Raw genomic sequence first — 25,111 nt, 5'->3', positions numbered from 1 at the left:
AGGTCCTTGTCAGGACAATAGTATTGTGATTGGAAAAGAAGGATAAAACTCTTAGTTTAGAAGAAAAATTTTAAAAACCTGCAAACTATCCTAAGTAAGCAATTGAGTAAGGTCACTATAGAGTTACTACTCAAAAAATAAATGGTCTTTTATATACCACAATTAAAATTAAAATAAATGACTTGCATTAACATCAAAAAAAAAATAACTTGGGGTAAATCCAAATCCAATTAAAGATACTGAAGATCTCTACCTGGAAAATTATAAAATATTACTGAGAAAAATGAAAGAAAACCTAAATGAGCGGAAGAGTATCCATACCTGTGGATTATAAGGTACACGATTTTATACGTTTTCATGCTCTCATAGCGATCTATAATTTCACAGCAATCTCAGATTTCACAGTACAGGGGTGTATGCACATGTGTGAGCCTGTAGACACTGACAAACATTCTAAAATTTCTGTGGAGCTGTTCAAAGCTCAGACTCTCCTAGAACAGGGTTCAGAAAACTATTGTCTATGGGCCAAATCTGACCTGCCGCTGGGTTTTATAAATTAAGTTTCCTTAGAGTACAGCCATAATTATACATATATGCAATGTCTACAGCGGCTTTCATCCTACAATGACTACAAAGACCCCTGGGTCCCCCTGCATAAAATCTTTATCCTGGCTCCTATTTATATTTGGCCTTTTACAGAAAAAGTTTGCTAACCTCTGACCTAGAAAATCCCCCCCCCCAAAAAAGCAAAAACAGCAACAACAAAATTACAAAGCCCACCACTTAAGTGTGGTATAACACAGCAGAATCCTCGACAATATCCTCATATATACGAGGTTGGACAATTAAGTTCACAAACTCATCATAGAAAGTTCACTACACACCTCAGTGCTGACTATCACTGTGGTCACCTCAAGGTCCTCCCTTTGTGAAGCTACACACTGATGCCAACACCTCGCCCATCCCCCAAAGCACTTTTTCTAGGATGAGTTTGCAAACTTAATTGTTCCACCTCCTACAGTTATCTCATTTATAGAAAAGGTGATATAATGATGCAGCGGAGGAAAGAGATCCCAAATAAATGTTCTTGAGTCCATTAGACACCACACGGCATCAAAGTGAATTTTATCTCAAACCACAGACAAAAATAAGCCCTAAGGAATTAAAGATCTAAATATGGAAGGTAGAACAGCAAAACTTTTAGAAGATGACACTGGATGACATCACGGCCTTAAGGTAAGAAAGATTTCTTAAACAAAACCCAAGAACAAATCATAAAGGATCTATCATGAACATAAAGGATCAGATTGTTACACTGGGTTAAATTAAACTTAAGATGTCCCTTCATCAAAATAACCATCCATAGAATAACAAGATACACTAAATGAGAGGTATTTGCAAGATATGTAAGCAAAGAATTCCTGTCTTCAATATATAAATAACTCTTAAAAATTAATGAGAAAATAGGCAAAACATCTGGATAACCAAATAGTCATTAAGCCTACCAAAGGGCGCTCAGCCACATCAATCATTAGGAAGTTAAAATCCAAATAAGATATCTTTACACAATAGCCAAAATGGAAATAGTTTTAAAACTGGCATTACAAAGCATTGGCAAGAATGTACAACAATGGCAGCAGCAGATGGAATATTCTAGAAAATCATTTGGCAGTATCTATGGAAGATGAAAATACGCACAGACTCTGGCTCAGAATTTTACTCCTACATATGTAGATAATAGGAATATGTAAATAGAAGATCCAAAAAAAAGTACAAGAATGTTCTAGACATATAATAACAATATTCAACAATTTAGAATAACCCAAAAGTCTATCTAGAGTAAAATAAATATTGGGGTATACTCATAAAATAGCAAACCACACAGTAACAAATATGTACAAACTACTGCCACAGCAGGCATAAATAGATCTCACTGAAAGAACTTGACACAAATAAATATATACTATGTGATTCTATTTCTATAACGCTCCAAAATAACCAAGACAGGATAGTATTTTAATTTAGGAAAGCAAAATAGCATAATCACAATTTCTGAATTGCTAGCAATGCTCTATTTCTTGATCTGGGTCATGGTTACATGGGTGTGTTTACTTGTAATTTACTGTGTTGTATGACTTGTGCCTTTGGTTTGGGTGTGTTTTATTTTGATAAAACGTTATTTTAAAAACAGACAGGAAAAAATAATTCAAGAGACCAAAATATTCTGGATTCGCTTTTCAGCTAATAACCAACGAAGTTCTGGGGAAAGTGTGATTCATGCTCAATCGGTCAGGGGATGTTAATAGAGCTAACAGACTTCAACTGAAGCTTATAAACTATGGGTGATGAATTACATGAAGCCACAGCTTCTAACTGACGATAGCCAGGAATATTTATAAAACCATTTTATGTCCTTTCCTAAGGAGTAAAATTTCAATCTCGATCTATAGCTATTGCTCCAAAACCAGTAAAACTGACATTGGGAATCCAGATGAATCTACATAATATTTGCCTTAGCAACACACAATATATCTTTGCTAACATAGTAACCTCTCAACACAGACCACACGTTCCATAGAATATATTGATTTTACTAAGTTCTTTCAACTGCATGTCACTCAGTTGTTTTTAAGAGGATATGAAAATATCTTCTGTTAAATCCCCTTAATCAATCACAGAAGTAATGATACATATTGTGAAAATCCTTTCAATGTCTACTAGAGGAATACAATCTCTGCAGAATGCTCAAAAACATAGTGCAATTAATGTCTTTTTAAAGAGAAAAAACAAAACAAAACAAAATAAAAATATTCAGTTGCTCCGCAACGTAAATCCAATAGTGAAGACAGTTAGCAATAGCCACGCAGAACTTGTAAGGGATTAGCAACAGTGAGTGCCTAAAGATTTTGGAAAGAATAACTCAAATCAATAACTTTAGATGTTTCCCCATAATATTTCTCTGGAACAAAGAGAATGAAATGGGACGGCACCTGTGGCTCAAGGAGTAGGGCACTGGCCCCATATACCAGAGATGGCAGGTTCAAATGCAGGCCCAGCCAAAAACTGCAACAACAACAACAAAACAAGAAACAAACAAACAAAAAAAAAAAACAAAGAGAATGAAATGACTGCTGCTCACCCCTAAAAGGTATATGATATGTAATAAATGATATAATTTAAGTTCCAAAACAGGAAGTTAAAATTACCATAAAGAACAAGACTTAAGTGCTCATAAATAGTTAACATGCACACAAATATTCCGATGTGGAAAATATTACCTACATACCAAATGATCTCTAGGGATTCTTTCAACACATAAATACTGAAATCATGACAGTTTCAATATGTGCCTCTGTCTGATGGCATCCTCAAACTTAGCCTTTCCATGAATATTCATGAAATAACTTTTAAGAACAAAGAAAGCCTCATATTAAATGCTGTGCAGCAAGTCTGAACTCTAGAAGCAAAAAGCTAAGAAGTGAACGTAAGTCATATATGAGAGTAAGGTCATCAAAAAGACCTTGATGCTTGTTTGGACAGTATAAAGTGTGTACATAGGAGTACATGTGTATTATTCATAAACAGGTAGTATTCAGTTTGGAAATGAATAAATTTAAAATGCCTTACTGTCAGCCAAATGGAGCAGAGCCAATTTCAAACTGTAGTAATCAGCATTTGAACATAGATTTGTTTGCCTCTGAACTCTAATCACTGTGGTTCTTAAACAACTGTAGCTTGCCTTCTTCCATCACATATTAACTTAGAGAATCTGGAACCAACTCTATTAATTTTAAACGTTTAAAAGTAATTCATAGAATGAATTACGTATGGATAACTACAGTCTAACTCAAAGAAGTTAATTGCAACATTTTCAGAACTCTCAAAGTGAAGTATGATTCTTTAGAGACACTGCTTTGCTATTTCTGCTTGCCACCAAGAGGTCTGCGTATTTTCATACTTCATGGCACTTAAGTATCATTTCCAGCTTTAGAATTATTATGCACTGAACAACCATTTTAATTTTAAAAGATCCATTACTTCAAGAGCTTTTCATAATTTACAATCATTAGATAGACTTATTGGAGATATAATGGTAATCTCCTATGGTGTTAAATAAAATTTTTAAATTGAACGTTTCAACTAGAGAATAATTCTAAATAATTTTTCTATTGCTTTATTGGAGCATTTGTTTCAACATATTTTTAAACTCTTTTTCACTTATTCCCCCTTACTATCTAATAGTAATTCATCTCAGAACATAAAATCATATAGCTAGTAACTACATACTTTTTGAATTTAAATACAGATACAACCACTATACTATTGGGATAGTGCTGATACCTACATTAGTAAATTGATTGTACTGATGTACCAAAGTTGATGAGGAAACTCTCCCATTATACCGCATGATCCCTGAAAAAGGAACACCATCTATACTTAAAGTTTACCCACCACTAGAGCTACATAATAGGCATCCAATAAATCTTGGCCAAATTGATAAAAGAATGATATTTAATATTAATAATAAAGTATCTATATTTTTCTGATTTCAAATATTCTCGACAGTTATTATAAGAATTGTTTTGCCATTTTTCATCCTTGTAAAACAATATTCAGCACTTAACAGACATGGCCTGATGCTGTGATGCACGCCTATAATCTGGGAGCTCCAGGCAAGCGGATTGCTGGAACTCAGAAGTTCAAGACTAGCCTGAGCAAGAGCAAAACCCTGTCTCTACTAAATATAGAAAAAATAGCCAGGTGTTGTGGTGGGTGCCTTTGGTACCAGCTACTCCCAAAGCTGAGGCAAGAGGATCGCTTGAGCCCAAGAGTTTGAGGTTGCTGTGAGTTATGATGCCATAGTATTCTACAAAGGGTGACAGGGTTAGAATCTGTCTCAAAAAGAAAACCAATAAAAAGATATTTGAAAGAATTGATAAAATGATTAGACTACTCTTCCTAAACTCTCCATAGGTCATAAAAATCACAAATTTGCAAGTTTATTAGAGTTTATCAAGTCAAACTTCTTCCCAGTGAATCAATGAAGACCATCCGAATAGTCCCAGTATCAAGAAATCCACTAGCGTATTAGGATACAGTTTCAGAAAACATACAGGATACTCTGTTACAAAGGTCATCCTCACAGTCCACTAAATACTGCCTCTTTGTCTCATCAATCTTTGAGTTAAATGGTTTTTTTTGTTTGTTTGTTTGTTTTTTTGTAGAGACAGAGTCTCACTTTATGGCCCTCGGTAGAGTGCCGTGGCGTCACACAACTCACAGCAACCTCCAACTCCTGGGCCTAAGCGATTCTCTTGCCTCAGCCTCCCGAGCAGCTGGGACTACAGGCGCCTGCCACAACGCCCAGCTATTTTTTGGTTGCAGCTTGACCAGGGCCGGGTTTGAACCCACCACCCTCGGCACATGGGGCCGGCGCCTTACCGACTGAGCCACAGGCGCAATGTTTTGTTTCCTACTGAACAACATCAACTAAGTTTACACCCATTTCTAAATAAAAATACTTTAAAAGTCTGAAGACAAGTACTGTGAACTGTTCAGCATCTTCTGTTTTTCAGATTAAGTATTCTCAGATTAGTATGCCATAACTTGTATACCTTTCTTCAGGATGGTAGCCTCCCCCACCCTGCAAAACATAGACTTGGTTTTTCAATGTTTTAAAATGTAGAATTAAAAAGTAATGCTCCAAATGTACTCCCACCAGAGCAAAATAACAATAGTATTAAAAGTTGAGTCACATGAAAACACTCCACCACATTTGACCTACAAAAAGTGACAACTTCATGTGGTTCAACATAATAGCATTATCTTCCTTGATGTCAGCACTGCACATCCATCAACACATTAGATTGTATTAGTTTTTAGCAGCTGTGTAACACTACAGCTTCACATTAGGTTTGAGACCAAGGAAATCCCATAGGTCATTTTCCCATCAACTGCTGGGCTTGTGCAAAGAATCTTACAGAATTTTATAATGCAGGAATCGACGTACCTGCCACTTGCTGGTTTTCTTATCCTCATACAAGTTGTTTAGTCTCTTAGAATCCCAATGTATCCTTAATGGTATGGTGCTTGCTATGTGCCCAGATACTGTTATCATTGGTTCCCTTTTAACCCATGTAACAAATGTATGAGCTAGAATCATTATCACCATTCCTTCTGTTAGACATGAGGAAAAAAAGAGCCACTGAAAGATCAAGTGTGTGCTCACCCTTAACAGCTACATTATACTGGCTCTCAAAATAAAGAAACTATTTTTCTTTTCAAATAGTTTTGTGGGGATTAGTAACACATATTCTCCCCTCATTTGTATAACTCTGGGTCTGGTTTATCATCTCCTGCTCCATTTTTACTTTGTTTTCAAACCCTTTTTGAGTATTGTTCCTTCTTACCAATACTTTCTGCTCCTTCCAAAATAAAAAATAAACAAATTATTGCTTTTCTCTATTTTGTTTAATATTATGCCATTTTCCCTACATGATAGGATTCCTCTTTCCACTCTTTCTTTCTGAATCAATCTTAATAATAATACAGTCCCAAAGAACGATTTGTAAAATTTCTTTCCATTTTTAAAGGAAGAATGTGAAGGTTGGGATCAGATAAGGATTTTGCATAGCAAAGTGATCTAATAGCAAGGGCTCTGGAGCCAGATGGCTTGGGAAGAAATTACCACTCCTTCATGTATAACTGGGTTACTTTACTCAAGTCTCTTAATCTTTCTGTGCTTCATTTTCTTCACACATAATGTAAGGATTATAATGGCCCTGACCTCTTGTTAAAGTTGCTATGAAAACTAAATTCATCTATGCATAAAGGGCTTGAAATAGTAGTTAACCATTACCATTATAAAAAACATGGAAAATTAAGTAAGAAATTTATGTTTCATTGCTCGGACAATCAAAAAGCATGAGACAAGTTTTAGGCTAGGGAGATTTCTAAGCTGAGCCTGCCCTTAAACTAACTAATCAATGTCACTTGGTCAGTACCCAATGAGAATGAACTCTTCACGCACTGGCTCAGTTCTGCAATAATTTCTATTATCCTTCCCCAAACTCCCCTTATCCAATGAAGTTTCCAATTGCCTCATCATTGGGGATCTGCATTGGCCCCACTACCTGGGATTGCAATTTAGGTCTTTTTTTGGTTACTTTACTGGTGGTCCCTGACATAAGATCATTTTCTCTAGGCACTCTGGTCAACGTTCAGCACCAACTGGCATGTATGGTCAGTTAGCCTCTTCACTGGACTGTCCAGGCCTTTGGGAGAGGGAATTTGAGAGTGAATGACAGGAAACAATGTGTCTTTTAGGAAGATTATCAAAGGAATGAACAAGAGAGAAAGGTGCCCAGACTAATCCAAGAGAATGTGGTACCAGGGCAGGCAAAAGATAACACGGATCTGAATAAAGGAGGTGGTTTATCTGAGAGAGAATCCACAGCACTGGATAACTGATTGAATTATAAATATGTGGGAGAAGGCGTCAGAATGACTACAAAAATTACAGTTTCATATTTTGGCTGGTGATTTTATTAGTCATAATTGGAGCAAAGCAACAGCAGCAATAGGGTAAGTGAGTTTACATTTGGATAGGTAGAACGGAGGCAAATATCGAACTAAGTGGAAATGTACAGAAGCAATTAGGAGAAACAACTGCCCCATATCCTACTGATCACTGACCCATTATCAGTAGGGACAATTTTTTAATATTGTTCTCCCAGTTTTGAGAATAAATTAAATGATTTATTCGGACCCTGGACTCACAGGTAAAACAGTTGGTAAAACAGCCAGCACTGTGCAATCTGTGGCAACAAGTAGCACAAATCTCACTAGGGAAATCTAGCCAGAGACTGTAACCTCATTAAAACAATGCACTAAATTCCAGAGATAACCAGCAACTAGAGGCGGATGCCAAAGCCTTTTATTTCATTATACCCCCCACTTTCCAGTAGGCATTCATTCATTTGCATGTGGAGATACTCTAGAAAATAAATTGATTAAAATAACAATTCAGCCTCTTAGCTTTTGCTTCATTAAAGAATGTATATTTGCATTAGGAAGCTGAGTTTCTATTTCATTTTTAAATAAAATAGAAACTCAGATGATATTTGATATCAAGCACCATAATTAAAATCTCTTAAAGTGGCATTTAATAAAAACCAGCAGCTGACCTCTAAAAGTGAGACTAAATCCACAAATTGATATTATGTAAAGAATCTTGCCAAATAGACTGTAATACACTGAATTTGTCTTTGGCTAAGGAGAGTGCAAGTTTCAGGCCTAGAAGATTTCACAAGAAGGTCATAAGTCAGCTAAACATGCACTACTATTAAAAACAAAACACAAAAATGACTTTCATAAAATAAAAAAAAGGAACTGTGTCTTTGGATTGAAAAAAACTTAAAATAGGCTAGGTGCCCATAGCTCAGGGGTTAGGGTGCCAGCCACATGCTCTGGGGCTGGTGGGGTTCGAACCCAGCCTGGGAGGGAGGGAAGGAAGGAAGGAAAGAAGGAAGGAAGGGAGGGACGGAGGGAGGAAGGAAGGAAGGACAAGAAAGAAGGAAGGAAGGGAGGGAGGGAGGGAGGGAGGAAGGGAAAGAAAGAAAAGAAAGAAAGAAAAGAAAGGAAGGAAGAAAGGAAGGAAGGGAGGGAGGGAGGAAGGAAGGGAGGGAGGGAGGAAGGAAGGGAAAGAAAGAAAAGAAAGAAAGGAAAGAAAGGAAGGAAGGAAGGGAGGGAGGGAGGAAGGAAGGAAGGACAAGAAAGAAGGAAGGAAGGAAGGAAGGAAGGAAGGAAGGAAGGAAGGGAGGGAGGGAGGGAGGAAGGAAGGGAAAGAAAGAAAAGAAAGAAAGGAAAGAAAGGAAGGAAGGAAGGAAGGAAGGAAGGAAGGAAGGAAGGAAGGAAGGAAGGGAGGGAGGGAGGAAGGAAGGGAAAGAAAGAAAAGAAAGAAAGGAAAGAAAGGAAGGAAGGAAGGAAGGAAGGAAGGAAGGAAGGGAGGGAGGGAGAGAGGGAGGGAGGAAGGAAGGACAAGAAAGAAGGAAGGAAAGGAAGGAAGGGAGGGAGGAAGGAAGGAAGGAAGGGAGGGAGGGAGGGAGGGAGGAAGGGAAAGAAAGAAAAGAAAGAAAGGAAAGAAAGGAAGGAAAGAAAGGAAGGAAGGAAGGAAGGGAGGGAGGAAGGAAGGGAAAGAAAGGAAAGAAAGGAAGGAAGGAAGGAAGGAAGGAAGGAAGGAAGGGAGGGAAGAAGGAAGGGAAAGAAAGGAAGGAAGGAAGGAAGGGAGGGAGGGAGGGAGGAAGGAAGGGAAAGAAAGGAAAGGAAGGAAGGAAGGAAGGAAGGAAGGAAAGAAGGGAGGGAGGGAGGGAGGAAGGAAGGGAGGGAGGAAGGGAAAGAAAGAAAAGAAAGGAAGGAAGGAAGGAAGGGAAAGAAAGGAAAGGAAGGAAGGAAGGGAGGGAGGGAGGGAGGAAGGAAGGGAAAGAAAGAAAAGAAAGAAAGGAAAGGAAGGAAGGAAGGGAGGGAGGGAGGAAGGAAGGGAAAGAAAGAAAAGAAAGGAAGGAAGGAAGGAAGGAAGGGAGGGAGGAAGGAAGGGAAAGAAAGGAAAGGAAGGAAGGAAGGGAGGGAGGGAGGAAGGAAGGGAAAGAAAGGAAAGGAAGGAAGGAAGGAAGGGAGGGAGGGAGGAAGGAAGGGAAAGAAAGGAAAGGAAAGGAAGGAAGGAAGGAAGGAAGGAAGGAAGGAAGGAAGGAAGGAAGGAAGGAAGGAAGGGAGGGAGCAAGGAAGGGAAAGAAAGGAAAGGAAGGAAAGAAGGAAGGAAGGGAGGGAGGGAGGGAGGGAGGGAGGAAGGAAGGGAAAGAAAGAAAAGAAAGAAAGGAAAGGAAAGGAAAGGAAGGAAGGAAGGAAGGAAAGAAAGAAAGAAGCAACACTTAAAATACCTATAAATAGGAAAGTATCATCTTGATCAATTTATAACATACCTACATAATGCAGCCCAATGATTTTTAAAAAGAAATTTAATCTTACCTCTCTCCATTCTTTATTTCCAACTCCTTGTGTATATAAGACACAAACTACAAAAGATGAGAAAAGATACACACACATAAGTGACTTTTATGAACATTAGATGTAAACGTGTACAGTCTACAATAGAACCTCTGTAAGTTGTCCATCCAAGAGACTGTAGCAAACTGGTCAACATACAGACGGCGTTGACCTAAAGAACTGGGCCTAACCGTACTGATATACTGGTCAACATACAGACGGCGTTGACCTAAAGAACTGGGCCTAACCTTACATGTGGTGCATGTCTGGCCTATAAAAATTTGGTCAGCTTAAGGAGGTGGTCAATGTAGGGAAATTGTCCACAATGCAAGTTCTACCATATTTTTCAGCCATCTAAAATCTCCATCAAAATTAAATGCCTAATTCTTAGCCTTACCATTGCAAAAAAAATCGCTAGTAAATCATCAAATGATTAAAAATTATTTAAGTAAACAGAAAACAAATGGTATCTGGTCTTTAGAACTTCATATAAAAAAAGAAGTTAATATGCTTAGAGCTTGTCATATAAAAATATAATAAACATATGGTAATGTCTTCATCTATGTTGCCCTATAGATGCAGATAAACTTGAAAACCATTGGTTAACAATTTGAAATATCTCAGTATGTTACAAGATACGCGTCAAGTTCTTCCTGAGATATTTACAGTGCTCAAAGTCATCATAAGAGGAACAATCTGGACAGCATCACACTCTGCAGTTAATATTTACAACTCCCAACAGGCTATTTACATGTTCTAAAAGTAATCTCCCCACAGGTGGATCATTAATTACAAAAGAGAAAATGGTAACTATAAAGCGGGGAAATCTGTAACTTATACAGCTATCTTAATCAAAGGTAACATCATCAATAAAGTGACAAAAATATCTCAAAAAAAACTATTTACAACTCCCACTCACTATTTGTAAACAGGTAGGAAATCCTGTCAAGTGAGAAAGAAAGTCCCAAAAAGGGAGGTTAAGGGTTAATTAAGAATAGTCCTGCCCACCTATGAAACAAGCCCCAGGAAGTTTTAATCCCCACAAATTGTAAAACTTTATCAGCAAAGACTGCCTTTGTTTCTGACAACTGACCAAAACCTTTTCCCCCATAATTTAACCATGTTTTCATGCATTTGTATAGGTCAAGAGTTGCTAGATACCAACTTCTAAATATTACAAGATTTGAAAACACTAACTGATTTACATAATTTATTCTGGGGTTTTCTAATTCAAACTACCCTTTTCACTTTACAGGTTATCTCCAATTTTCAATATCTCTAATTAGGAACCAAAAGAATTCAGCTCCTATCAGAAGATGCTACATATTTCACTTGGTTGAATACACCTTTTGTAGAACACTTTTGTTTTTTTTAAAGTATTAATCTGTGACTAAATTACTTAAAATGACAGTTGTCTTTCAAATATAATTCCTACCATATGGTCATATGGTTAGAGCAGCATGGTGGCTCAGGGTAGTTGCTGAAATCATTGAAAAGAGCAACTAAATTTGTAGCAAGAAAAAGAAACTCAGTAATTTACATTCAAACCAGGCCTCATCCGAGTGACTGCAGGCTCTGTGACAAGTATAGTTTGTGGATGTATGTACATGTTTGAGGAGTATCAGCTGCTTCTTGGAAGTCTCCAGGGTCTTAAATGAACTCCATACTCAAAATAACCCACCTGCAAGGTCTTGTAAACAACCCACCTGCAAAGTCTTCATCAGCCTCATTCCCATAATAGCCCAGGTCAGTCTGACCCAAACCAATTCAGAACAGCCTAACATACCTGTCACCTGCCCTGCTCAGACCTAGCTAACTGCCTACCAATATCATGAGGTTTTTGTTTCAAAGTGAACTGTCCTACACTCGAGTCATCCGCATTGTTATCTTATTCTCAATGTGCCAAGCAGGTCCTTTTAGGCACAGAGTGGTCCAGGTAGAGGAGCACCCTGGGATTGAGCCATTTTCCTCTTGCCTTCTAGGCCTCAAAACAAATATGTAAACAGTAACTATGATTTTCATACAATTTTTTCAAAATCAAAGAAGTACAAAAAGTAGACTACTTCAAAAAGCAAGTAACACATACTTACTTGGATCAGATTTAGAAAATGTGTCTCGGTCAAGAAGATTTCTGTTGAATAAAACAGAAAATGTTAGTTGACTACAATGTCAAAATATTTATATGATATAAACATATTCAACTGTATATAAATATACATGAATGTGTGTATATGTAAACATACATACATAGGACTAAATAAAAATTTGCTAAAGGTCTGCTTGGATTTATTCAGACTGAACATCACTGGATTGATGAAGGAGGTAGGGAGCAGCTTTATTTCCTCTAATTTACATTGCAGTTAACCAATAATGTGACTCCACATTCTGAGTCTCTTTCAGAAAATTAACTGTTTTAGGTCTCTCTTTAACCTTTCATAAAGACTATAAAGATGAGGCCGGGCACGGTGGTTCACGTCTATAATCCTAGCATTCTGGGAGGCCAAGGCAGGTAGATTGCTTGAGCTCAGAAGTTCGAGACCAGCCTGAATAAAAGTGAGACCCCATGTCTAAAAATAGTGGGGCATGTGGCAGGTGTATGTAGTCCCAGCTATTCAGGAGGCTGCAGCAAGAGGATCTCTTGAACCCAAGAGTTTGAGGTTGCTATGAGCTATGATGCCATAGCACACTACTGGAGGTGACACAGAGATACTCTGTCTCAATTATAAATAAATAAATAAATTGAAAAAAAGAGTATAAAAATGTTCAGAATTGCTTCCTAAAACTGAACTGTGAGTTGTTGTCCAAAATTGTTGTTAGTAGTCGTCCAAAATTACAGCCATAGGGAGGCACCATCTATTAACATTTGTGTTACATCCACCTTGATGAATTTCTTGTTGCTATTATAGTTTTGGATTAAGATGAATTTAGAGGTATTTCTTGAAGATTCTACTCAGTAGAGGAAAAGATTAAAAAAGTAGAAAAGGCCATTGGCATCTATTTTTTTAATAGATATTTCCATATCTACAACAGTATAACAATGGAAGATCAGAAAGTAGGAGTCTGGATTCCTCTGGTATTGGAATATTCTATCACCCTCACTGGTAGAAATACAATCTTATACTTTAGGTTCGTAATAATAACCTTGAGTAATCGTAAAAAGTTTAAGTTCAGTATGCTCTGATTCATACGACAGGCAATCATTAGAAAAACAAAAACTGACTTTTGTAATGACTCTCTTAATGTCATGATTTGAAGCTATACACTTTCCTGGAAAACTTGATTACCTGGAACGGTGACTTGTGGCTTCCAAAAGTTCAAATTTGTGCTTCGTAATCATCCTCCATTTATTAGTAATAATTTGTAACAGCTAAATTACACTTTCATGCTTAGTACTTATAATAAAAACCTCACGTGCAAGCTGTGTTATTTCTCCGCAAAGACTACTATTCAGTGCATTTACCTGCACTACCTTTGGTCATTAAGAAGGGCTTTTTTTTCATTTCAATCTGACATCCTCTCCTATTTCGAGTTGTTAAAAGTTATAGCTCCCACTGAGTCACTGTACATTGAAAAAATAAAAACATTCAACAGAACAATGTAGCACAAGGAGTAAAATGAGATCAGGTCCTGAAATATTCATAGAAAAGAGAAAACATCAGACACATTTATATTTGGAATTAAGTCAGATTCAAAGACCACTAGTCAGTGATCAAATTAAAATAATCCTTTCTGTCCACTGAGCAGACACCATGACTCCAGCAATGGTTGGCAAACAGTAAATTAAAACATTTCCATCTGAAAAATTATAGTGATATTATATTACAAAGGTAGTTCTCCATGTAAATGGAAACTTTCCAACCCTTGCTGGTGCTCCAGATTTTGCTCATTAAGTGTCCTATGAAAATATTACTTAAGGTCTTCTGCTATTTCATTAGAGTTCATAAAAAGCCAAGTAGAAATAACAGTGCAAAGTATGACATTGTGGACAGACGCCAGGAGCTGTGCAACATACACATTGAAAAAATGTAATTTTAATGTCTTAATTGTGGAAAAATAAACTATAATTTTAAACCACAAATGTAAAAGATTTCTATCAATAATATAAGGAGACTAATATTCTCAATCATAGACTTTCCATATTATGTTGACATTTCTACCAGCCTATTATGTTACATTTCTACCATAGAGCCATGTCATATGATCTATAACATATAAGGTAGGTCAGAAACAAAATAAGCAATCAAACACAAAAAACTCATCATATGATGAGAAATAAATCTCTGCAAACTCTTCATAATGTCGCTGAAATTTATAATTTACCTTTGCAATTGTTTGACAATAATTTCATGTATACTTTGCTCACATGAACAGAATAGGCTATGCCAGACTAGATTTAATTCCCAAAAAGCAACTTTATTCAAACATACGTGACTCTAAAGTTGGAAAAGGCACCTGTTCTTAAGTGACATGTATAATGCAAAAGACCAGTAAGGGTTAAAATGGATCATCCCGTTTTGATTTATGAGAAGAATGCATTTTTACCTTCCAAATATCCTATTTGAAACAAATCCCATGCACATTAACTAAAATGACACAAGTATTATTGTAAAGGACATTTCACAAATAAAGAACTAAGCTGAGGCTCAGAGAAGATGAGTAAATAAGTGAACATAGCCCAGTTCCAAATAATCTGATTCCCTGTCCTTAAAAAAAAAGCAAAAGCAAAACCACCACACTGAGCAGAAAAGTCCGGAAGAAACAACTTATTTTGCCATGAGTGCTAGAAATAGAAGAAGGCCTCCAATTTTATCTATTTATTGAGCCACAAGTATATAAAATAGAGGGCGGCACCTGTGGCTCAGTGGGTAGGGGGCCGGCCCTACATACCAAGGGTGGCAGGTTCTAACCCAGCCCCAGATGGCAACAACAACAACAAAAAGAATATAAAATAGAACAAATTCCTGTTCATATACTAGGATAGGAGAGCTGCTGTATACGAAAAAAGGAGGGAGAATCAGAATGAGAGACTAAACGTACTGTACTTATAGAAAAATATCTGCTTTCTACATGATGCGTTTTTTAAAATTACATACTTCCATTACATCACCAGCTTATATATGGAAAGTCTGCTCTTCCCTCCAAGGAGTTGTCATTTGCTTCAAGCTAAGATGCCTATAACTTTATGCCTACCCTTTTATTACATGATGTTGAATATCAACACTAGGTTTAAAGTTCGGAATGTGCAAATTCTGCAAACTTAGAGATAGCAAAACATGGAAGAGAATAAGTTATCGAAATGAACTTCTTCTGGAAAAGTAGTGTGTGAGTTAGAAAAATTACCTGGAGAAATAATTAATCAAAATTATAACCTACGTCTATCGCCTGTGTTGTTCTAGCAACGACTCATGCTCAAATTTCAATCAAAAGTCCTGACTTACAAGGGAATGACGATAACGGCACAACTAAACCAAGGCCCAGCCAAGTAAATTTGAATCTATAGGACAGTGGTTCTCAACCCTCCTAATGCCGCAACCCTTTAATACAGTTAAAAGGGGTCGTGACCCACAGGTTGAGAACCGCTGCTATAGAAAAAAATACTGGGTTACTGAGGCAGATACATGAAGACAAAAATAAGAGGGTAGATAAACAAGAGGGTAGCAACACCTTTCTAGGTCTGTCCAAGAGAAAGGATTCTTGCCTCTTCCCTCTTCACCCAATCCTCACGGGTGTTAGTTCTTTATAACAAAGACAGAGGCATCTTGATGACAATAGTCAGCTCATCTGATAACCCCTACCTACTTTGATTTTAAGCCCAACAGGCCACCTTCCAATTTTAAAATAACTTCCCATGTAATAGTTACCGAGTGGGTAAAATGAACATCATGGTGTTCCCGCCTGCTGTGGTATTTACTACCAATTGGCATTCTCAGACTCACAGGGAAGAGCCAGCAGCCTCTTAAAATGACATTTCAGACTTATCTTTCTAAAGCTACAAAATAGTAATTCTCTTTATACTTCAGAGCAAATCTGCAAGTTATTTTTCAAGCAAATAACCTGTAGCCAAGACCAAGCTAAACTCTACCAAAAATACAATAAATATTAAAGACACATCCCTTCTTTCAAAAAGCCTGGATTGTCCTGAGAAGAAAAATTTATAAAAATAACTAAATAGAAATATTGGGTGTCATATACAATCACAGTTCATTATGGAGAGAAAAAACAGTAACCTAAGAACAGAGGCAAATTAATTCAGCTACAACTAAAAAAGAAATCAGGTATAATGGTCAGCTCTTTTCCAACTACTTTCTAAAAATATATAGTAGACAAAAATAATCTACAGGTGTGCATATATATTTAAAATAATCTAAACAAACACATCTCGAAAGAAGTGCCTATTTTTAAAAAGCTCAACTACTCTTTTCTGTTTTATTTATATGTGATAAGGATTTAATAGTAGAAAATAGAAATTTCAAATACCTCATACATAAAATGAGCATAACATAATCTACTTAAGGTAAAAGTGATTTGTGAGTTAATCCAAAAATTGCTGGCCTACTGTTCACTCTTTCCTAATAAGTAAATGAAACCACCTAACCACTATTTTTGTCAAAAATCCTTTAAAGGGAGAAAAATATCATTATTCTACCATAGGTGCAATTTGCAAAAGAAAACCTGCTTAGCATACATATGAATTTTAAAGTTAATAATGTCAGAGTAAAGGCAATTCTACTTTTTATGACCTTTTAAAATTCTAATTTAATAAAACATCCAAGCTACTTGTTTTAGGGAGTCAGTTCTCAAACTGAAGACATGAAATAAGTTCCCAAAAGCACTTTTACTTGTGGCCAGCAAACAACACGCACAGGTTTCTCTTCCTGTACCTGAATGTAATTGTTCTATTTGATTTGAGGCAAGAATAGAAATACAGCTGATAAATGGAGAAAAACACAAAAAACATTCTATTTAATTTTCTATAAGCACAAAAATACAGATTACAAATAGTGCCTAACAATGACTTATCATTTTGCAAACACTGTCCAGCATAAATTTTCCACATGTGGACAGAGACCAACAACCTGGTATCATACAGTCTCCCCTGTAAATTGTCCTTTGTGGATAAGCAGAATGATTCTGGCTTTAATTAAATTTTTGGAAATCATTAAGGGCCTTTTATTTACCTACTGCTTATTCGGTGTAGTCTCTGGACCACTGGCAGCCTGCAAAGTCTTTACCAAACACTGCTTAGGCAGCTACAGAAACTAGCACAAGCTTGCACATGGCCAGGCTCAGCAAACACCTCAATGAAGAGTTTTAGCATCCAATGAAAAAAAAAGCATTACCATTTTCCACTTTATCTGTGGCGAGGTGTTTTATTATGGAAAGTAGAGGAGAAGAGAAAGGTGGCATTCGGCCCTTTGCCCTAATAAGTAATCCATTAACTGACAAAACCTGAGAGTGATGGTGTCACTGGAATTGTAAACAAGCCCATGACACTGGCCCACGCCCAGGGCTGTAATTTGGGACATTATATTATCATATAGACTAGAATTAAGAAGTTCTTTAAAACACACATACAGGGTGGTGCCTGTGGCTCAAAGGAATAGGGCACCAGCCCCATATACTAGAGGTGCTGGGTTTCAACCCGGCACTGGCCAAAAACTGCAAAAAAAAAGAAAGAAAAGAAAAAATGCACATGCACATAAAATTCTTTTCACAGTTTTGATTTAATAAAGATAAGAAAATCCAAACTTTTATATTGAGCAACTAAAAGGAAATTCATTCAATCACTGAAAGTGATTTAAATGCAGTAATAGGCCAGGTGTGGTGGCTCACCTCTGTAATTCTAACATTCTGGGAGGCTGAGGCCAGTGGGTCGCTTGAGCTCAGGAGTTCAAGACCAGACTGGGCAAAAGTGAGACACCCCGTCTCTTCTAAAAATAAAAAATTGAGGAAAAAGGATCACTTGAACCCAAGAGTATGAGGTTGCTGTGAGTGAGGAGGCCATAGCACTCTACCAAGGGTGACAAAGTGGGATTCTGTCTCAAAAAAATAAAAATTCTTAAAAAAAAATGCAATAATAAATTCTCTCATTCATTTATTCATAGTTTTTTTATTTTAATTTTTTTAACTTTTTATTTTGTTTGTTTATTTATTTATTTATTTATTTATTGCGGTTTTTTGGCCAGGGCTGGGTTTGAACCTGCCACCTCCGGCATATGGGACAGGTGCCCTACCCCTTTGAGCCACAGGCGTGCCCTTATTCATTGTTTTATTTATTCATTAAGGAAAACATTATTTCTGGAAATTTAGCACATTAACCTAAGAAAAAATATTTTTCCCAAAACTATAATCTCTATGGCAAGGAGAGAGTGATTGTGTACAGGCAAAAAGCAAAGGTTTAGACATGAAAAGATGAGGTATTTTAAAACTAAAACTTACTGAAAAGCCAAAGTCAGCTAGAATCTAAGATACCAAGAAATTCTAAAGAATGGGGTCACTGAAAAGTATATAACAAGATTATTTGGCTTTCCAGAAAGTAAGAATTGCCTTTCAAAAATCGGAAAAATAGACTAAAAAATTCAGCTCAACAGCTTCCTCTGATAGCCTGAGAATACAGGGAGAACTTTATCAAAAATGACAGATGTTACCCAACAAACACAAGGAATAAAATAAACATCAAGTTATTTTTGTGTTTGCTGAAATTGTCTACTCAAAGTATTTATTTATTAGTACCATTGAGCTGAAAAGGCCAGTGACAAAAATATAGTTTCAACCTCTGCATGGGTGAATTTGGTTAAAATACTTACAGAATTTGAGGGGAAAAGAATTAACAGAGCAATTTCTTTACATTTCTTCTGAGGCATTCAAAAATGTGATTGATACTCTTGGAAACTACTTAAGAGAAATACATGCTTTGTCAGGATCTGACATTTCAGAGCTCTGGCTGGCAAGAGATAAACGGAAGAACCTCCCGGTTTGAGGTCATGTGCAGTTAACTCGGAGTGATGTAATCTTCAGAAAAAGTAGAGAATGCTATCCCTGATTTCAGCTGGAGAAAAAAAACATAGAATTTATGTTTAAAAACATGAACAGAAAGAAAAGAAATTGAGAACAAGACATGGATCGCCTTAAAACCCTAAACTCAGGTACAAAACGAAATTCATCACCTTGTTTCTAATCTCATGGCTTCGTATTTTCCATGTGAGTAAAATGTGAATATAGACAAGTGCTATGTACTATACACACCAGCCATGTTCTGCCCTCTGGCTATGTCCCCAGTCGTATCTCTATCCATATTATTTCCTAAAGACTTTGCTCCAGGCATGTCAGATTCTTTGTAATCCTTCACACAAACCCTGCCCCATACTTGTCTATATTCACATTTTATTCACAGCATTCTCTCTCCAGAAATTGGCTCAGCAACCCCTTTCCAGCTAGGAAATGCTGACTTCTCTCCAAGCATCTTCTCACTGCTGTGCCCTTGGCATACAGACCTGATTCCTTCCTTCTGTGTGTCCCCTCATACTCAACTTGAAATGGATCACAGATTCCACACCTAGTATTTATTTACTGAGCCAAGAGCCGGTTGCTGTACTTAGGACTTTAAATAAATCACTTCATTTAACCCTCACCATAATCCTACCAAGTGACAATTCTTAGCAGAATCCATTTCCCAGATGAGAGAATAAAAGGTTAAACACAATGGCCAAAGAACTTACAGAGCAGTTTCAATTTTCGACATCTATACTGGTTATGTTGATTAAGTGTCTAAATTATTGCTAACAAAGTGAAATGAGTAGCAAATAATGTTATCATTAGCATCGTTTCCGTGGCTCTTGAGAATAAGATACAAAGCAAAACAGTATCAAGAAGAGAAAAATTAAATGATCTTTACTTGCAGAAGATTTAATTTTGTACAAAGAAAAGAATTAACAAAAGCTTTTAAAAATAATAAGATAATTAATAAAATGACTGAAAGCATGATGAATATATAACAGTCAATAATTTTCTTGAGTATCAACAGTTAATAACTGTTCTGTCCACTTAGGGTTTTCAAATTGCCTTCAGTTGCTCAAGTATGTAAAGGCTACGCAGCTCTCTCTATAACCTCATGCCCAAATGCTGTTATCGTGAATGCAAATCTCAGATCAAATTTTTCCAAAGTGACAAACGCTCATTAGCAAGGAGGGCCCCAACCAGTCACACCATATGCTCTGTACGTTTAATAAATTTCCCACTCTCTGTTCTTTCAGACATTCCAAACAGCACCTCAAGGCAATATTCTGGTCACAAGATTTCCTTCATTTCCTGGTCAGATCAGTTCTCTACACGTTCTGTGCCAATGACCTCAGAGATCTGGGGGCCTAGGGTTCCACTCTATACAGTAATGGTAATAACCACAGGATTACCAGGTGTACGTCATGTTCACTTGAGCAATATTTCTAGCCAATCCATTTATCTTTTGTTATAAAAGATTTATTCAGATATAATTCACATACCATAATCCAGTAGTTTACAGTGTAATTCACAGAGTAGTATGACCATCATCACTATCTAATTTCAGAACATTTTCCTCTCCCCACCCACCATAAGCCACTCTGAACCCTTCCTAGTCACACACTATCACATTCCTCTCGGCCCCTGCTAGCACTATCTGTGTATTTGCCTCTTCTGGACATTCCATATAAATGGAATCACACAATACGTGGTCTTTCGTGACTAGGTTTATTATGTTAACATGATGCTTTTAAGATTCACCCACGTTTTAGCATGTATCCTTTTTATTACCAAATAACATTCTACTGTATGGATATATCATCTTCACTCATCAATTTGTAGATATTTATTTTTTTCCCATTTGGGGGCTATTCGAAATAATACTGCCATGAACATTTTTTGTGTAAACACATGGTTTCATTTCTGTTGGGTATTTACCTAAAGGTAGAATTGCTGGGTCCTGCGCTATTTTTAGCATTTTGAGGAACCGCCCAAGTATTTTCCAAAGTGGCTACACTATTTTATATTCCTACCAGCAATGCATGAGGTTCCAATCCTTCATATCCTCTCTGATACTTATCATTACCAATATTTCTGTTATTGCTATAACCATGTAGGGATATGAAGAGGCCAGTCTACATATCTGATCAACATATATTCAACCAGTTAAAAAAATTAGTCATTTCTAACATGCACAGTAATCATAAAACCCTCTGGTGTAAATAAAGAATAAAGACAGTGTAACAATTTAGAGTAGCTACTTCCAGAATTTGAGGGGCTGATTAAACTCATCACATTTAAAGTATGCAGACCTGATTAAGATACTTGAGATTTAACTCTACACTCTAACACACAGATCTACTGGACACCCTCTGCTGAAATATTTTATGGAAACTGCAGAAAATACATCATCAACAAGAATCAATTGGAAAAGACCAGAGGAAATAAAAGATACTATTTTAAAATCTTAGCCGGGGATGGCGCCCGTGGCTCAAAGGAGTAAGGCGCCAGCCCCATATGCCGGAGGTGGCGGGTTCAAACTCAGCCCCAGCCAGAAACTGCAAAAGAAAAATAAAAAATAAAAAAAAAGGGGGGGCGGCGCCATATGCCGAGGGTGGCGGGTTCAAACCCAGCTCCGGCCAAACTGCAACAAAAAAATAGCCGGGTGTTGTGGCGGGCGCCTGTAGTCCCAGCTACTCGGGAGGCTGAGGCAAGAGAATCGCTTAAGCCCAGGAGTTGGAGGTTGCTGTGAGCCGTGTGATGCCATGGCACTCTACCGAGGGCCATAAAATGAAGCCCTGTCTTTACAAATAAATAAATAAATAAATAAATAAATAAATAAAATCTTAGCCGGAAGGATACTTTCTAAATTTTACACGAAGCAACAAGAAACGATTAAGTTCTATAATGCTGAATGCATTTTAAAGTTCTATACAGCAAATGATGCAATAATTAAAGTCACAGCATGTGTTCCAAATATCATAGATAAATGTTAAGGCTATAAATATGCAAAACATTCTCTAAATTAATGAGAAAAGATGTAAGTACCCCCCTCAAAAGAAAAATGAGTTAAAGTAAATGGGCATTTTATAAGGGAAGAAATCCAGATGGTCACTTAACATATTAAATGAAGTTCATCCTTAATAATGAGTGATGATATGCAAATGAAACAAATAAGAAGAGAGGTGTTTTTACTGTGAGATAGAAAAAATTAGCTGGACATAGTGGGCTTATTTAGCTGTACGTGACAGAAAAAAGGAAACTTCTGGTGAAAATACAGAGACGTTTCATGAAGCCCAGACTCAGGCATACAGTTAACCCAAGGAGAACTAAAACAAGCACAGAGACATTAAAACTCTGGTTTGCTGTGCACATTAATCATCTGCTTCCATCTTTTTTAACTGCTTCCTCTACTTCTCTGGTCTATATGGTGGGAAACACAGACACCTAGAGTTCTTAAATTTTACATTTTAGAATGTTAGCACCCCCTTCATTACAATTCCCAAACCTCACGGATTAACCCTGCCTTGATAGAGTGCCCTCCTCTGAGCCAAGCAACTGTGGTCAGGCATGGAAAGCCCTAAATTGGGCAAAGCAGCACACTGGGCTCAAGGAGCGAGGCAACATTCAGTCAAAGATGTTCATTGTTTTTCTTTCAACACTGATTTATCGGAAGCTATTATATGCCGGGCGCTGTTCTAGGTACTAAGTAGAGAACAGGGTCTGAGAATAACAAAGCCCTGATGTCAGTGGGTTTACTGTACAGAAGGAGAGAGAAACTCAGCGACAGCCACCTGCACTACTTCTGTTAGTGTTCAGAATAGCAGAGACATTAAAATCGAGGGATGTGAGAGAGCACTGGAGGGACTCCCTTCAGGGAAAGACTCTCCAAAAGGTGACATTTCAACCAAGAATTGAAAATTAAGTAAAAGAAGGCAAGCATGGGATAATCTGGTTGTAGAGTTCCCGGAAGACAGTACAACAAGTGAAAAGGCACTGAGACAGAAGAAGAAAGTCACCGTAATTAAGAACTAAGGTGAAAAGTAGAGAGGGCTCACTCTTGCAGAGCCCCATAAGCTACGATAACATATACATTCATAGTGAAATCTTGCAAATGTCATATGGAAAAATCAGTGATCAGTGTCCTGAAAAGGCAGGCTTGGGCAAGGTTTTGGAGACAGGGTCTCACTCTGTCACCCAGGCTACTGTGTAGTAGCATCATCATAGCTCACTGCAACCTCAAAGTCCTGGGCTCCAGAGATCCTTCCACCCTGGCCTCTCCAAGTGCTAGGATCTCAGGCATGAGCACTGCACCCAGCCAAGGACTGTACAATTTGAAGAAGAAAAAAACCGTATCTACTTTATTAATATTAGAGAGTCACTGAGGAAACGGATCTTGTCCCATAAAACCACATAGAATTATATTTTGGTGAATTTTCTAAAGTTTAAAAATATTTATCAAAATGAAAAAATGTGCATTCTTTTTGACATGCCAATCCATTTTCTAGAAATGTAGTCTGCAATTTCAAGCATAGGCCACTATTCTAAACACTACAAAAGATGTCTACGCAATTATATTTTTCTCACTTATATAATTGTATATTATATATATTATCCTTATAAGTTAATGTTGAATATTATATATATTATCCTTATAACCCTGTTGCTTACAATTAAGAAAACTTGGGGGGAAAGGAAATTGTCATCAAATGAACATTGATTAAAAAGATTGAATTCCAATCAAATTAAAGTCATGACCATTTAAGTGATAATTTAGCATCCAGGAGAAAGCAGCACACAGCCATGACAATGACAGACTTGGTACCCACCAGTTCTAACATGTATTAGCTGTGTAACGTAAAACTCTCTATGCCTGTCTTCTTACCTGCCCAAAAATAAAAATTAAAAATAAAAAGATGATAATTTGATCTACCTTACAGAGTTGTTTGAGGAGTAAATGAGATATAAATACAAGCACTTAGAACAACACCCAGAATACAGTAAACACTAGAAAAAAATATCTAGGAGGAAAAGCAAACAAAATAATGTAGAGTGGTTGTGTAAAGTCCTGAACTGAGTGATGTAATCACTGTGATCAAGGGTCAAGGTCACATTCGTTCAAATAGTCATGCATTCTTTCTTTCAGCACATATTTACTGGCTATCTGTTATGTGCCCGGCAGTGTTCTAGGCACTAAGCATGAGAGCTGAAGAGCCCTGACCTCAGTGAGTTTACAGAAGAAAGAAGAGATACAAGGTGAGGCCTGCGCTTGGCACGTAATGCTGTTCCTCCAAGTCCTTAGTTGCCTCCATGAAATCAAAAGGGAACTAAGAGCTTGTTGGGAAAATTAAAAAGTAATTCTTATGGTGTGTTTCTGGAATTATACTGCTAGGGTCTGACGGAAGGAAAATACAATAGGAGGCACTGAGAGGAACCTCTTTCCAAAAGAGGTTGACGTTCACATTGAAGACCCAGATTCAAAGAAAAAGCCCTGACTCACACAATCTTGAACTGGAACTAGGGGGTATGCAAAAAAGCTGTGACTATACAGACTTAAAGAACTGACAACATCCAGAGAGTTTTCACTAAGGGGCCTCTTGACTAGAATGACCCTGGAGGGACCACACAGAACCACAGAGATCTGGTAACTCAAGAGAGACAAGCACCAGGAGGCAGCAAGTGTTGTCACAGAGACAACGCCGGACAGCGGGCAGCAGGACCTCGGCCAGGCCTGCAGCAGTGGGACATGACCACCCAGTGGCCCTGTTAACACAGCAGGACGGCTTCTCAGAGGCAGAGAGAAAAGAAGAGGGGATTACTAAGATCAAACTGAGCTCGTTCTCATGGAGGGGCGCTCTCCAGGCAGAGGACATGAAGCCTGAAAAGAGGAAGCCAAGTTTATGTATAATATCTGAAGGAGAAATCCAAGGAATACACTGGATTTCCAACTTATGTATGAATGTAAATACCTAATACTGTACACAGGGGGTCCCTAAAGATCGTGTTCAGGTTACTGTTAAACTATTTTAAATTGCACATGAACTTTATATCCACCCTATATGTATAAATAAGT

General features: G+C 37.3%; 1 protein-coding gene across 5 annotated transcripts in view; it reads right to left on the bottom strand.

Moving 5' to 3' along the window:
• CPNE8 (copine 8) overlaps positions 1–25,111 on the bottom strand; it is a 308,616-nt gene that overhangs the window by 264,414 nt on the left and 19,091 nt on the right. For all 5 annotated transcript variants that reach the window (XR_008373258.1, XM_053555697.1, XM_053555699.1 and 2 more), the window contains exons 2-3: positions 12,132–12,172; positions 10,024–10,070 (exon numbers count right to left, since the gene is read on the bottom strand). Coding sequence is in view for 4 of the 5 variants with exons in the window: in XM_053555697.1 (XP_053411672.1) it covers positions 10,024–10,070; positions 12,132–12,172 (88 nt within the window). In the remaining variant the exon portion in view is untranslated. The remainder of the gene's footprint in view (positions 1–10,023; positions 10,071–12,131; positions 12,173–25,111) is intronic.

This window comes from Nycticebus coucang, chromosome 12 (assembly GCF_027406575.1).
Source record: "Nycticebus coucang isolate mNycCou1 chromosome 12, mNycCou1.pri, whole genome shotgun sequence".
Lineage (NCBI taxonomy): Eukaryota > Metazoa > Chordata > Mammalia > Primates > Lorisidae > Nycticebus > Nycticebus coucang.
The sequence above is the reverse complement of the archived record's forward strand: the minus strand, read 5'-3'. Positions and strand labels throughout refer to the sequence as shown.